The sequence below is a fragment of the Rhinopithecus bieti genome, unplaced genomic scaffold (assembly GCF_001698545.2).
Source record: "Rhinopithecus bieti isolate Rb0 unplaced genomic scaffold, ASM169854v2 scaffold_10132, whole genome shotgun sequence".
Lineage (NCBI taxonomy): Eukaryota > Metazoa > Chordata > Mammalia > Primates > Cercopithecidae > Rhinopithecus > Rhinopithecus bieti.
In genome coordinates, this window is record NW_016806330.1 from 355,302 (window position 1) to 371,615 (window position 16,314).

A 16,314-nucleotide genomic window follows, 5' to 3' on the forward strand; every position below is an offset into this window, starting at 1 on the left:
ACAAAGCAGCAGGAAGGAAATTTTTGTCATGATGAAACTATTCTCTATCTTTTGTGGTAGTTTCATGACTACATGCATTTGTAAAAATTCACAGAAATTTCCATTAATAAGAGTAAGTATGATTGTAGATTATGCCATGATAAACATGGAAAACATGCATCAAGTTGGAAGATAGAATTATGGATGTTTTTGATATTCTGTTGATTTTTTTTATTTCTCTGGAATAAATACCTATTGCTTTTAAAACAAATAAGAAAGATGACACTTTTTAAAGAGACCCACAGAAATCAGGGACTTTAAAACAATGAATATTCCTTATCCGTTAGGTTAATAATGTCCAGGATTTGTGAATGTGATGATGATATGATTAAGGAAAATGTCCTCAGAAGTGTTAATTGAAATATTAGTTTGGCAACATTATTAGTAATTATGTTCATATTATTTGACCCAGTAATTCCACATACAGGTATTTAACCTAAAATGTCGGCTTTAGCGCTATTGCATACCTTAAAACCACTTGGTACAAACTGGTCTGTAAAATGTTTATGAGGACAGATTAGCATCTCTATGAGTTGTTCTGTCCTCTCTGGTCTACACACTACAGATCTAGGGGAAGCTTCAGCTTCTCATCTACTTGATTTGAGTCCCATGGAGAAGCTCTGATATGTGGTAAGGTGGAAAAATATGACACAGCGCGGTCAAGGCATCAGAGGATGAAGCTATTTAAGTGAAAACAAAATTGAAGAGGCAAATTATTTTGGGCAGAGGGTAATGTTTTTCTTAATTCATTTAAACATAAATTGTCCTTAGAAAGTACAGTTCGAAGGGGAATCAGCATGATGTTAAGGAAAGTAAGCAAAGGCCAGGATGTAGTAGCCCTCCTAAATGACACTAACTCCAAATCACCATCATCCACATACTCAAGAATAGGCAATTACAGAAAGCTTACATCAAGTGATATGCATATGAAATATTAGACTAGCTGAGAATACAAACATCACCTGTGTATAAAGCAGTCCTTTTCTTAGTGTTCATTAAGTCAAATTTGAATTTAGAGGCAGTTTTAGCAGTCTATGACATCTTAGGATGATGTCTGTTCCTTACTAGCTGAGTGATACTGTGATTTTGACCACTTCACTCAATCTCTCTGAACTTCAGTATTCTCACTGTAGGTGAGAAAACTGGCTTCTGTAGCATCTGAAGTTTCTTCAGAATATGGTTTCCCAAAATGAGCAAGATAATCTTAAACACATATACACACACATATACATACACAGATAAATGTATGTGTGTGTGTGTGTGTGTGTGTATATACATATTAGAATAGCATTGGGCAAAAAAATATAAAAATGACTAATTGGCATCTAAGCCTACTATAATGAAAGACACATAAGCAGAAAGGTGGTGTAAAACAGTACATTTTTATTATTTCACTCTTTGATGCAGACCACAATGGTAAACTTTAATGCCTCTTTTCCTTATTGGGCATTGATAGCTTTGGACCTTCACAGCAGAGAGAGAGCCAGATGGGAAGGGGTCCCCAGAGAAACTCCAGCCTGCACACTGGGCGGAGTGTACAGTGGGATGGAGCCACATAAGTTTGCGCCATTTGCCGTGGAGAGGAGCCTGGCCCCTCCTCTTCCTGGATGGAACCTGGAATTCAATCTGTGAGGCGGGAGGTGCACTAGCAGGGACCCTGGCTTTGTGGACCATCCCTGTTTCCCTCCTTTCCTTTTCACCCAAAAAACCCTGCCCTCCTCATGCTTCAAGTTGTCTGTAAGCCTAATTTTTCATGGCCATGTGATAAGGACCCTGTCTTTAGCTAAACTAAGGAAAAGTCCCACATTTTTGGTGCCCAAAGTGGGGCTTGAGAATTGGTTAGTGAGATGCAGACCAAGGAAACTTTTTCCCTCTCCTTTCTGAGCCTTTCATCCTCAGACTTCTGAGGATAGGGGAAATCATGCCCCCACCCTCGTTGCTTCCAGGGGTCGGAACAGTTGACCTCAGTTTCCATGGCCTTTTACTTCCTTTTTACAGATGAATGGGTGAGCAGTGGCTCCTCACCATCCTCCCCTCCCTGCTGAGGCTGGGACACTGAGCCCAAGGCGCTCCAGGTGGCTGGCTGTGTTTTTGTTTTTTTTTTGTTGTTGTTGAGACGGAGTCTCGCTCTGTCGCCCAGGCTGGAGTGCAGTGGCCCGATCTCAGCTCACTGCAAGCTCCGCCTCCTGGGTTTATGCCATTCTCCTGCCTCAGCCTCCCATCTGGCTGTGTTTTCTGCCATGGCCCCATGGAGTCTCTTCCTCCCCAGGTCAAGGAGGCCAGCTTCATCTCACACTCCATTTTTTTTTTTTTTTTTTTTTTTTTTTTTGAGACAGAATCTTGCTCTGTCACCTAGGCTGGAGTGCAGTGGCATGATTTCGGCTCACTGCAACCTTCGCCTCCCGGGTTCAAGCAATTCTCCTGCCTTAGCCTCCCAAGTAGCTGGGACTACAGGCATGTGCCACCACACCTGGCTAATTTTTGTATGTTTAGTAGAGATGGAGTTTCACCATGTTGGCCAGGCTGGTCTTGAACTTCTGACCTCAAGTGATCCGCCGGCCTTGGCCTCCCAAAATGCTGGGTCTACAGGCATGAGCCACTGTGCCCAGCCTAAGAATGTCACTTTCTAACAGGTCCAAGAACTCCAAGTTTATCTTGGGACCTTAAGAGAAGAGAATCACTCACCTCAGAGGCATTTGAGGATACAAACCCATAACTGGGCTTGGCTTTAAAAGGTCTTATCTGAGACTCCTTGTGAAACAGAGTTCCATCAAATCCAATCCAAAAGGCCTATGTAGAAATAATTATTCTTCTTGCACTTTATGCAAATAATCGGACCAAGTGTAAGACTACAATCTATTTTGCAAACAACTCAGTCCTATCATGATTTATGTTTTTTATTGTTGTTGTTGTTTTGTTTTGTTTTGTTTTCCAAAATGAGAACGGAGAGAGAGAAATTGTGTTTCAAAACTTATCATACATTTGCCATTAAATTCTAAACTCATTCGTTGTTTTTAAGTTTTTACCTACATTTTAGATGAACCTTGCTTGTTCCTGTGAACCAACCAGCAAGCTCCAGCTACAGCTCAGAAAGTACAAAAGGTATGGGTAATGTTAAAATCTCGATCAGCATCCTAGTTCTGAGCAATAATCCTGCAAAATCCTGCCAGGTGATGGGAATAAATAGGATGCCCATCATGTGAAAGTTTCCTTTTTGGGAAAGTAAGATCAAGGGAGCTAACCAAAGCCAAGCACCATGCACCCAAATCCTAGCAAGCATAACTATAGCCACCAGTTATCTAGGTGTGTCACAAGACATCCTTTTCTCTTCCTTGTTGCAGGAGGACTCAATTCCACAATTTCAGTTTAGCATTCAGCTTATGATAAGGAGTCCATGCAACATCCCTCAAGACACATTTTTGTCCCAAACTCAATTCATAAATGAGATCTAGGGAATCAAGGCTATTGACAGCAGGGGAGGTAGGGTGTACATTGGTAGAACAGATAATTCCTATCCCTAGGCCCCCCTGCTTCATGGGTACAAACCGCTTTACCACCCATGGTGGTGCCTGCCAAGGTTGCTGGGACTTGGGGATGTGAGGATGGAAGAGGGAAAGAGGATGCTCTTCCTTTTCTTCCTCATGTACCCCGGGTATCTGCTAGGAAGAGACGGGAACCAGGGATGCCTGCTCCCCTCTTTCTAGATGAGTAACCATTCATTTTCAGTCTGTACCCCTTTTGAAGCATCCTGAACCTTTAGGACTCCTTTGAAAAAACACCTTTCATTTTTCCTTTCTCCCCCTCAGTTCTTTCTTCACTGATAGGCAATTGTGTCTCCGTACTATGGGACACTCCCGTCAGATGCATCCTCCAAACTGGGAAGAGTTAATTTCCCAAACCTTAAACTGGTCAGCTTCGGATGGAGCTCAAGGGAAGGGAACCCAGAAGCCCAACATGCCGGCTAAAGGGTAAAGTTTTTTTGTTTTTTTTAAATTTTTTTTTAAACCAGTTGGGCTTGTGGCCTCCCTCTCCTTGTGCAAAGTGATAAAAGGCCTCAGGATTTTTGAGCTGTCATTACCCCTCCCCTTATTTAGATACATGTTTTCTGATAATACAGTTTGTCTCTTCTTCCCAGGCCATCAAACTCCAAACAGTCATGAAACTGGAGAGGCGGACAATGGCCCCTTCTGCTGGGAACCCTTAAATAGGCCTCTAAGGGACTTTGACTGCTGTTTTGCCAAAATAGCGCCCCCTGTCAGCAGGAAGCAGTTGAGATCGGTCTTCATCCTTATCCTTATTCTAATGGCAGTTAGATGCACTTCTTTAGAGGGGGCAATGAGACAGCCAGGTGGGAAGGGGTCCCCAGAGAAACTCCAGCCTGTACACTGAGAGGAGTGTCCACTGGGGTGGAGCCCCATAAGTTTGTGCCATTTGCAGTGGGGAAGAGCCCGGCCCCTCCTCTTCCTGGGTGGAACCTGAAATTCAAACTGCGAGGTGGGAAGCACACCAGCAGGGAGTCTGGCTTTGCAGAGGGACCATTTCCCTCTTTCTTTTTCACCCAATAAACTCTGCCCTCCTCACGCTTCAAATTGTCTGTGAGCCTAACTTTTCATGGCCACATGATAAGGACTCCCATGTCTACCTGAACTAAGGAAAAGTCCTGCAACAGTAGACTTCCCCATTCCATCCCTCACAGCTTCCACCACATCCCCACACCCGTCTCCTAACACGCACACACCCCAAACGAGAACAACAGCCTGGGTTCTAAATCAAGCTCTCTAATTTACCATCTAAGGGTTATTAAGAAAGTGACTTTGCCTTTCTATTCCGTCTTTGTCACATATTATAGGGTGAGTAAAGAGGAGAAAACAATCAACCTTCTAGAACTAATATGAAGATTACGTGTCACAAAATAATTGCAAAGTACCAGGTACCAAATATATAATCAATAAATTTAGCTAAATTTTAGTTTTAGATACATACTTTCTGCTATTCTATTCTGATCTAAATAAAATTAATTATCTTCAGTGTTTGCATAATGCAGCTCTTCCTAGGGTAGCTTTCTAATGGATCAGATCACTATAGTGGATTGTGAGAAAAGGAAATATGGTTTGAAAGTGCCTGAAGAGCAGTCGGTGTTTGAGGAAATGCATAAAGCCAGATATTTCACATCAGGCAGGCCCAGATATTCCTCTAACACAGACAAGTGCCTTCATGCACATCACCAGAAGGTACCTTATTTGGCAGAAAATTTATCCAAATATGCCCCCTCCAGGAGACCAATTCTGAAAAGGTATCTACTGCTCTGGGCTAAAACAATAACACAGCGCTTGGCAACTGAACCACAAGCTGGATTTCACCCTACCTACCCCTTCAGCCTGGTTTCTTTCAGCAGAACACAGCCTGTTCATTCTTGACCAGGGCTTTACCCTGTAAAGATCACACCCAAAGTATAAATCCAAATATTGCTTGAGGCCTGTGTGCCCCACCCTGATTTGCAGACCACAAACTATTTGCTTTTAAGCAACTCATGGATGGATTAAAAAGACTGCTGGGGAAGAATTTCCTTTCACAAAAAAGGTAATGTTTATTTTTTTTTTCAAATTATAGAAGTTGAAGATGCAACATATGCCATTTTATAAAAAAAAAAAAAAAAAAAAAAAAAAATTTAAAAGCACTCCCAATACCCCATTCCACAGGATTAACAACTGGTATATATGATAGTGGTGTGTATATATAGTGTCGTATTTCAACCAGGTATATGTACATTTTTTAGGCACTTAGACCTTATCTCCATAAACATTACCATCAATGACATTCAGATTTTAGAAGAAAAAGTCTGTTGAAGTTTCCATACTTGAATCAGGATTGAATATGTCTTTCTTGTTTTTCCTGGCCTTGATGACCTTGAAGGAGAAAGAGATAAAGACAGACCAGTTGAGATGCTGGTGATCCCACATTTCTCTCTTCAGTCACACTGTATCTCCTCCCCATGCACCATATCTCTTCCCCTATTCCTTTCTAAATGATTCTTTTCTCACTGTCATCTGTCTCCTTTAATAAATTCTTGACCTTTGAGTCATGCCTCTCTCTTTAATTGGGACTGTGAAATGAGATATTCACTCCTACTTAGCATGAGTGCAAGTGAAAGAGCAGGAGATGTCAGGGAACAACAGAAGAGAGAAAGGAGCTGGTGCACCCATTGACTAGAGTTAAGGGGAAGGTTTTCATTGGGCAGAAAGGAAGGAAGAGAGTACAAAAGGTATTCCTGGTGCAATTGCTATCAAAGAAGGTTTGGAATGTTTGACTGATGTTCTCGAACATGGAGCAATCTGAGAGCATGTGTGTGCCTGAATATGTCAGCCTTTGTTTTGAACTGTTTGCCTTCCAATATTAGCCTTTGTTAGTGTTCCAAGAATCCCACATGTACGTGTGTGTCAGTGTGGCAAAAAGCATGAACTTTGTTATGTAGACCCAACTACCTCTGTCAGATGTAAACCAGTGTATCTATCTCACTAAAGGCAGGTACCTTTGTGATCTGATTTGCTCAGATGCATTCTTGGTAATTTAGGGCTGCTGTGAGCTAAGTTGATGACCCTCTGTGGTAGACAATATTTCTCCCATTTCACAAATGATGAACTTGAGGTTCCTAGTGATAAATCTTTAGTCAACTAGAAAATCACAGAGCCAGCATTTGAAACAAGTGTGCCTTAACCAAACCCAAATTCTTGTTAAATTATCTCCATGCTGTGGTAAAAGTAACCAATTCTTTCTTATTTAACTTAGGTATCATAGCCTTTGAAAGTCTCTCTAATTTTTTGTATTATGATTACAAGTATCCTTCTTCAAAAACAATGATGGAAAGTTTACACCCAGTAAAGTGCAAGGCTTTGTTCCTTTCCCACTTGCTAAACTCTCCATGTAATAGTAGCAGTCTAGTTTTCTTAAAGTATAAACAAAACGATTTGCCACTTTGGAAAAATGATGTTCCCATAAAGTTCCAACCTTGATGTGACTATGAATTACAGATCTCAACTCCCCGTTATTCCCACTTTTTGGTGCCAATTCAAAGCAGGTGAGTTTCAGTTTATCTCCTTCCTCACAGTTGATTGTGGTCAGTCGTCCATGCACCACCACTTCCATCTTCCCTGTATTATCTTGTATTTCATAATAAGTGAATTCACCCCTTACATTTTTCTGCAAAAGAAAATTGACACTTATCTTCTGAAACTGGATCAATAATTTTCCAATCTATGAGAAATACAGGGTGTTTCTGGAAACTTTGGTCTTTGATAGAGTAAATAGAGCTGGAGGTCCTGAATGACAGGTACCAAATAGCTTCAGACACTTGGTCTGTGAATCCTGTCTTTCCAATCCTCTCTTGAGCCTCTTTTGTTGAACTTATTTATCTGCTGGAGTTTTTCTAGGAAAAAAATTGATGACTAATTTTTCCTCTTTCCACATCAGCATAGCTGGGATTTTTTAAGGAGCCTGGATACAGAAAAATCTGATTACTTTGGTAGATATCTTTCACACCTGCCCAAGAGCAGATAATAGAGGCTCTTCATGGCTCTGTACAAGTTTGAGAAAGAATGTTGCGAGTTCTCATTAAGTAGACTGTTATTTCAATATGTAACTCCTTCTTTCTTCTCCAGATAGTCACTCTTTGCCAATCTGCCCAGATCTCAAATCTAGATCATCCATCTAGTCACATTGTTCTGGTTTGTAGCTCATTACTTCATTCATTAATTCTACAACCACATACATATGTACAGTCATTTAAACAGAGTGTACAGAAAACAGCACAATTAAAAGTAAGCCACCCTAGAAGACATATATAATGGAGTACGAAACAGTACTTCAAACAAGAAGTTAAATCCGCTAAGCGTAATATTTACATGATGTGTTGAAACCGAAAGGCACACTGTAAGCCTAAGAATTCACCAAGTTTTTTTTTTTGGCATTTTATTGCCCCTATTTATAAATTGAACAGTTAAGCTATGTGACTTTTCTAGTCTTTTTGCTTTCGTATTTTTCTTATTATTTAATGCTGAAGTCAGTTGGTCAACAATCTCCTGATGAATTAATGAATGAGAAGAGGCAAGAACACTTTAAAGTCCAAATGATCAGAATTTTAGGTAACTGTTAGACATAGCTGCATTCTAAAGCAGAGCAGTCTATTTGATTTCTTACTCTGATTGTCACAATCAGGATTCAGGCTTGGGAGAGCAACTCTGTTGTTCACAATTAAATTAAGTTGTCATTGATGCAGATGGAGCAGAACTCAAAGAAACAAAATTCTAAGGATATGTGTGTTGATATAAACTGCACTGCCCTGGACAAGGGTGGCTGTGAATAGATCATCACAGCTAATAAAATGCCAAGTTCCCTAGTGACTGTCTTTCATTTTTTTTTTTTTTTTTTTTTTCTGAGACAGTATCTTGCTCTGTCACCCAGGTTGGAGTGCAGTGGCATGATCTTGGCTCACTGCAAGCTTTGCCTCCCGGGTTCACGCCATTCTCCTGCCTCAGCCTCCTGGGTAGCTGGGACTATAGGCACCTACCACCACGCCCGGCTAATTTTTTGTATTTTTAGCAGAGACGAGGTTTCACCTTGTTAGCCAGGATAGTCTCGATCTCCTGACCTCGTGATCTGCCCGCCTCGGCCTCCCAAAGTGCTGGGATTACAGGCGTGAGCCACCACGCCCGGCCTAGTGCTGTCTTTCTAAATAACTTGCATGGTGACACCTTAAGAAGAGGAATGTTGAGATATAACGTACCCCATATCCTGAAATGAACTCTATTCAGTTATCTCTAGTGCTGGGAGAGGGGTGAAGGGGTTGATTTCCTGTGTTGAGTAAGTTGACCAAACTCCAGTTGACAAGACTTTAAAAATTTGGGGTTTCAAGAGAAACTTTATAAAACAATGGTGTGGGCTTACCTTATGTACCGCAAACACCCCATTCACAAAACTTCCTTTAGTTTGTGAGCGAAGATAACTGATTTTAGGAGTTATGTTGGCACTTCTAATCAATCCTTGTGGGATCTCCATTTTTCGGTCGGCATTCACATCAACCACAACTGTTAAAGGATATACCTCCAGGAACCCACTGCGGCAAACATAATTTGAGATAGCAATGATCTTCTTTGGGGTGAACTTCTCCTTTAGATCAATATTAAAAACCTTCACTCGGAAGACTTCATTCTCAGTTGCCACTGTGGCATGAAACATTTTCTTCTGCTCTGTGGGCTCATATACAAATGATTCTGTTGCATTCAGCACCATCACTTCTTTGAGGTCACTCCGGACACCGTCTTCTATGGAAACTTCTTTGGGGTCAATCTTCAGTCTTGGTTTCAACTTAGAATGTAGAGACCAAAACACAGGCACAATTAAAACAGGAAATACAGGGTCACTCTCTAGTGAGAGTCATCCCAGTCTCAGTGTTGGTCATCAAGTATCACCTTAACTGGGTGAAGTAGGGAAAACTAGACAGAGATCACTGAGATAGTATAATTAAGGCAACGGAAGAAATGAAAAAGATTTAAGGAGTGATTTTATCATCGTCATTGTTTTATGAGAGTGGAAGGAAGAATATTTCTTTTTTGATGAGAATTAACCCATGAAGAAAATGCATATCCCCTATCAAGAGGTATGGGGAAGCAGAGGGTAAAGGCAAAGCTGCCATGAAGTGACTCCCAAAAGAGATGAGATTTTAAAAGAATCTCAATTTTACTTCTTTCTACCCAGGTCGGGTCACATTGAGCACTGCTGGTCCGTGGAGGCAGCTGTTCTGCCTCCATGTTCTGGTCGCTAGGTCTCCCTTGATCCCTTCTTGCCGCAATACTTCCTCTTCCAGATCAGCAGCCCCTCCAATTCAAAGTGCTTTCCTACAACTCAGAAATAGTGCAGACCACTGTGGAGAGAGGAGGTTAAAGAAAAGTCCCCTCCTGCCTAATATGACAGCGACAAAATAAAATAAACATAGAGAAAAAAATCACTATTAATAGCAGTCAGAGTAAGGAATAGTCTCAATCACAAACCTTAGATTTCATGAGATTTCAGTTGGGACTCATTCTAGTAGATAGGGGCATTTTAAAGACCCAAATCACAAAGCCCTTTCCAATGAAGCAGCACTCTGTTGCAAAAACGTCATTGAGGCAGCCACTGGAAGACTCCATGAACTTCCCTAATCTGAAGGGGTCCAGGTTAGATGCTGTCCAATCTGAATAACGGCAGGAACTAAAAAGAGTCATGGACTTGGAAAATTAGGCAGGAGGGGACTTTTCTTTAACCTCCTGTCTCCACAGTAGCCTGCACTATTTCTGAGTTGTAGAAGAGGACTTTGAATTGAAGGGTAGGCTGCTGATCTGGAAGATGAAGTATGGAGGCAAGAAGGGATCAAGGGAGCCTTAGAGACCAGAACATGGAGGCAGGATGGCTGCCTCCACAGACCAGCAATGTGACCTGACCTGGAAGATTATATCGGCCACCTGTGAGTGATGGCTTTAACTCTCTGATGGATTTAACTCTAATGAACTCATCAATGTGGCAAATTTTCCATAGCATTAGGAAACCCATTCCCAATGAAGTTAATTAGTATCAAATCAGCTCACAATAGCCATGACATCAGTACCCTGACACAAGGTGCACAGGACGTAAGGAAATAATTATAAAGCTACTATGAGGGCAATGAAAGATCTGAGAGGCATGTGATCTTATACTGTTCATTGTAAATACACAGAATACTGGAAACAACATAAAGCCAAATAATGTAGGATCATTTTATAATGTATGGAATAACTGCAATTTTTCTGGTGCAATAAAATAATTTAAATGTATATTGTATGACTGAATGGCAGTTCAAGATATATTAATAAAAAAATGGGTTATGGAAAAATATATGAGTGTGATTTACTCTGACAGAAAATAAGACTCTTTGTATATACATAATGAAAGGTATAAAATCAGAAAGACCATGTACTGAAAGGGGGCATTAGATAAGAGATTTCTGATAGTTAAAAGTTAATTATTTTTGCTTATGTATCTTTTTTCCTAAATTTTTAAAGATATTGTTTGAGTTATAATAAATGAAAGGGAAAAAATCAGTGATAGTGTTATGGTTGGCTCTGTTTCTTCCCACCTTATTCTACCTTAAGGTATGATTTTCATGGTGTATTGAGAGAAAAACAGAAATGTAAGCCAAAAGAAAAATAAAATTAAACAAACATCTAATTATACCTGCTATGGAATAGAGATGATAATAATAGAATTTTAATTTTGGATAGGACCTCAAAATACACACTTGATAAATAAATGACTGACTTGGTTAAATAAAGCATTGTATGTAGTAGGGGATTGGTGAGAAGTGCTTTCAAGGTTGTGTTAATCCTTGTCATTATATTGTAGCAAGGGGGACATATTGGGAAGAGGGAACTCGTACCGTGGTTAAGAAACTGCTGCTTGGTGTTGATGGAGGCATCTGAGGAGTGTGGGGATGGCTCTCAGCTGTGCCAATGCTGGTCATGAATGGTCCTGGAAAATGACTCTTTTCCTTCAGTATCTGCATCCTCATGAGGTCATTCATTTTGGTGATTGTGTCTTCACTTTTCTAAAGGAAAATAGATGTTTGTTCTTTTTTTCTAGTTAATGTTTTTCAAGATCAAATGAAACACATCTTTTCCTTTTTTCTTTTTTAAATAGGATGGTCACTTTGCCAGTTTCTCTTTTTTTCCCTGAGTTCGAGGAGGACTAATAGCACATATTCAGACTCTTCTATCACTCAGCCTTCTCTCATCCCAATCAGGATTAAAAACTTAGATAACTGAAATTGCATTGTTTGGGGATGGAATACTCAGTCTTCACGTCCTGTAAAACTGGACTAAGTTATTTGGTCAGGTACAACTCTTAGGGCTATTTTGGGGGCAGCATGACTTACAATAAAGTTGGCTACATTTATGGACATTTATTAACTAGGCCTTTCTCATCAATTAGATACACAAACCAGTCTCTCTCAAGTGCTCTTCAGCATACAAGAAAACCAGATCTCCATCTTTAGGGAGCTCTGATCATAGCCATAACAGGAAGATTCTCTGAAATTCGTAATTCCTCAGGCAAGGTTCTATGATCTCTACAGTGTGGGTCCGGCAATCAGAATCTTTCAGGGTTTTTAGCTGCATTCAGAACAATTTAATATTCCACCTAAAGCATTCCCATTAGCCACATTTTATACATTTTCAAATAAGATTGGGGAATATCTCTAAAATCACATACTTTGACTACCTTTAATTAAACTAATGGAAGTCCAAAAAATATTCATCCTATTTGGCCAATTTGGCACTTTTTTTTTTTTTAGCAGTTTTGCCATTCAGTAACCTAATTTTTTAAGTGGCAATTGTTGATAGAGAGGTACACAAAAGAACTGCTTGTAGTGAGCTCACATGGAGAACAGCTTCTTGATTAGAACAGTCTCTGACCACCACTGAGCACCTGGACTATGGAAATAAACCCCAAACAAAACACTGTATATTCAAAATTGATTAAAAATAAATTGCAGACATTTTAACATTTGCACACCTACTGTGGATTCAATCTATGCTCATTAAATGTTCACATTTTAAATGTTAACATTTTAAGTTCAATAAGGCTGCATTCGAATCCTAATACTATCTGTATGACCCTGAGGAAGATTTCTTTGCACCTCAGTTTTCTCACATGTGAAATGGGACTAGCCATAGCATTTGTGTATGATGTTATAAACAATAAATTAGGTAAAGTGTACAAAGAATGGGCTTTAGAGTCCAGAGCTCAGTAAATGCTCAATAAATAAATCTTTGTTGCTATTATTTTTCCACCATCTATTAGGGGTTTGCATGTTTGCTCTGATGAGCAGATATTTCATGTTTATGATGCCCTTGTTGATGGAAACCTTGTATGGAGGTAATATAGGAAGCATAATATGAGAGAAGCCCCTCTATTCAGATCTGCCATGTGTAGCAATGTAATTTTATTGACAAGATTGTCTTGAGATATTATCTTTTAAAAATAAATGAAATCTTAAAACTGTCATCATGATAGCCCGGCTTGGATGATGAAATTATAATCTTTGTTTGAATAATATTTTAAAAGTGCAAGCATTTGTTTTCCCTCAGAGTAAATCCTCCTCCACCCTACTCTGTTCGTGAATTATGCCCTTCTGTGCTGTTCACTTCAGGACACCTAACAGCATAAATCAAAGGTAATAATCTATTTCTGACTTTGAATTAAAAAGTCAAAAGGAACTCTATTATAGAAAAACTACTTGGGAGAAGCTGCAATGTATAAGAGCAAGGATTTCCGGGTTACATAGTGAATCACAGACTGACTGGTCAGACACCATTTTTGCAGGCCTCCTGTGAAGATGGCTGGATCCCAGAGAAGAAATGACTACACGGTGTTTAGGTGGATGAGTCTGCCTTGGATCCTGTGCTTTCAGAGCAGCAGAATGATTCCTATGCAAGTAGAAATGATTGTGCTGCATATTTAGGCAGGCAAGGTCTTAGAAAGTTCCAAGCCAGTATGTATGGACAGAGTAGTTGTCTTATGATGTCCATATATGTCATTGCAGTAACAGAGAGACAGTGGGCCTGAGGTTTTCATGACTACACATGGGCTCTACCTGTGGCCTTGATGGCAAGTCCCAAGATGGCAACAGTTACAAGCAGCTAGCTCTGCCCACAAAGAACCAGGAAAGACTATATAAGGGGAAATATGAATTCTTGAAATTAATAACTAAAAAAAAAACTATATAAAAATTGAGAAAACCTGCATGGAGAAAGCCTGTCCTCAACTGATGTGTGTGGAGTGGTGCTGAGGTCTGCAACCTGGGCCAGGGGCAGCTTGGGGCTTGGGCGAGAAACGACATTGGAGAATAGTAATGTAAATCTTAGAGTTTCCTATCTCTCAAGTTGCTGTGGGTCAGTGTTTCCCTGCCCATTCCTTCCCTGCCCATTCGCCTTGGGTATAGGCCACATAGCGCTGGATTGTAGGTAATACAGGGGGTGATAATCAGGACAGAACAAAAGACAAGCTGGGATAAGAGTTGATACACGCAAGTGTAAACTCCCTCTCCCACCCGTGTTGTCTTCCTCTAGGAAAGGGTACCTATAACCTACTTTTATTGCTGAGTAGGGAAGGAAGTCATAGGTTTATTATAGCTATGATAAATGCTATAAAGAAATAGAAAGGTACGTATGAAGGCAAACAGTGAGAAAATAAGATCTATTCTGGGAGGAAGGTATTAGTGAGAACTTACTCAAGGAATAGATTAGACTGGTACCTTGTGGTTGAAGATATTTGGGGAGAGAACTGAGATGGAAAAATCTGACATCAAAGGAAGTATCAAAACCCCTGCTGTGGTTAAGAGCATGGATACTGAAACTAAACTCTGATATATGGTAAGACAGCAAAAGAGAAAGGATTGAAAAAAAACTGGAATGTAGAGGAGGAACACGTTGGTATAGTAATACTGGGGGAATTATTACTCAGAAAAAATAGCAATTATTCCTATTCATATTTCAAACCATTTTGTGTTGTTTATTTTAAGGGAGACATGGCAGAAGATATCAAATATAAAAAGTTATGCTTCTAGTTTCTAATCAAAACCAGGAATAATCTGTATCACACACAAAATTTGTGAGAGAACCTATTATCAGTAAGAATAAAGATTTCCTGCAGAGCTACTGGATCATGTAGCAAGTGGTCAGACAGGTTTTGCCTCCTGTGGGGCTGGCTGGACACCAGAGGAAAATGGCTGTACTGGAGGTAGAAGACATATGATCCTGGCTAAGATTCCTAAGCTAAGGGAGGTTTAGGTGCAGCAGAATAACTCCTATGGCTACAGGAATGGACACATTGCTTATTTTAGAAGGGTTGGACCTAAGAAAACATCACATGTCCCTTTTAAGCCAGTAGGTATGAGGAATCAGAATTTTCCAGGGATATTCACTTATGTCTTTGAAGTAGAAGACAAAAAAAAAAAAATGGATTTGAACTATTAACAAGTAGGTATGGGCTCCATATATGATTTTTTCAAAATCTACCTTTTTATAGGCTCTTCCCTCTGCTAATATCTCTGTATACTATACTGACATTTAGTTTCCTCAGCCCATATTTCAGCACACACAGGACCAGGATTATGGTCTTCAGTCTGAAATGGTCAAGACTCAGATGACTGAAGTTTCTTTCACTGGTCTTAGATTCTTGGATCTATCTGTGTTGTATGCTGATGTGAGACCGCTTAGTTAGCACACCTCTTAGTGTCATTTTTTGGTAGATAATCCTCCCTGGTGATGAGGGGAGCATGAATCAGAGGAAAATCAGCCAAAATGAGGAGTACTTATAGGTAAACCTGTCTCATCAAATGAGTACACGTGCAGGTAGCAGCTATCTGCTCTTCAGGCTCTAATACACCAACCTCTCCACCATTTTGTTCAGCAAAGTGATCTTTGGCTGCAAGGATTCTCTCGAAGCTACAGTTCCAGAGGCAGGATTATGTTGCCCTTGCTGTCTACATGAGGCAAACTGAAATCGTCAAGATTCTCAGTCGAAATCAGAGGGGTTCCAGGTTCCATCTGGAGAATTCCCAGTAGCTGGCTTCTTATACTTTGTTCAAGTGAGGTCAGAGTGTTGCAAAATCATATACTTTGACTACCATTAATTATAATAGTGAAAACCCATTTCTTTTCTTTTCTTTTTCTTTTCTTTTCTTTTCTTTTATTTTTTTTGAGACGGAGTCTTGCTCTGTCGCCCAGGCTGGAGTGCAGTGGCCGGATCTCAGCTCACTGCAAGCTCCGCCTCCCGGGTTCACGCTATTCTCCTGCCTCAGCCTCCGGAGTAGCTGGGACTACAGGCGCCAGCCACCTCGCCCGGCTAGTTTTTTTGTATTTTTTAGTAGAGACGGGGTTTCACCGTGTTAGCCAGGATGGTCTCGATCTCCTGACCTCGTGATCCGCCCGTCTCGGCCTCCCAAAGTGCTGGGATTACAGGCTTGAGCCACCGCGCCCGGCGTGAAAACCCATTTCTAACCATTTACATGTGATGTCCATTTGTCATTGTTTTTCTCACTTCTGGCTTTCACTAATATAATTCTATTGCACCATTTGCCGAAAAAGTGGTAGGTGAGAGGGCTGCAGGAGCCTGCTGCAGTGCTGTGGCTCTCTGATGGGAACAGCCTCTAACCACTCTCGTGCATCTCCTCCATCACTGAAAGACTGCAGAGTTCAGGCTATTAAACAA

At 40.4% G+C, this 16,314-nt stretch overlaps 1 protein-coding gene across 2 annotated transcripts in view; it reads right to left on the reverse strand.

The window, feature by feature from the left end:
• Positions 1-5,601: 5,601 nt before the first annotated feature.
• Positions 5,602-16,314, reverse strand: part of IFI16 (interferon gamma inducible protein 16) — a 42,599-nt gene continuing 31,886 nt past the window's right edge. For both annotated transcript variants that reach the window (XM_017875523.1, XM_017875522.1), the window contains 4 exons: positions 11,483-11,650; positions 8,980-9,399; positions 7,045-7,236; positions 5,602-5,945 (listed from right to left, as the gene is read on the reverse strand). In XM_017875523.1, coding sequence (XP_017731012.1) covers positions 5,865-5,945; positions 7,045-7,236; positions 8,980-9,399; positions 11,483-11,650 — 861 coding nt within the window. In that variant the 3' untranslated portion in view covers positions 5,602-5,864. The remainder of the gene's footprint in view (positions 5,946-7,044; positions 7,237-8,979; positions 9,400-11,482; positions 11,651-16,314) is intronic.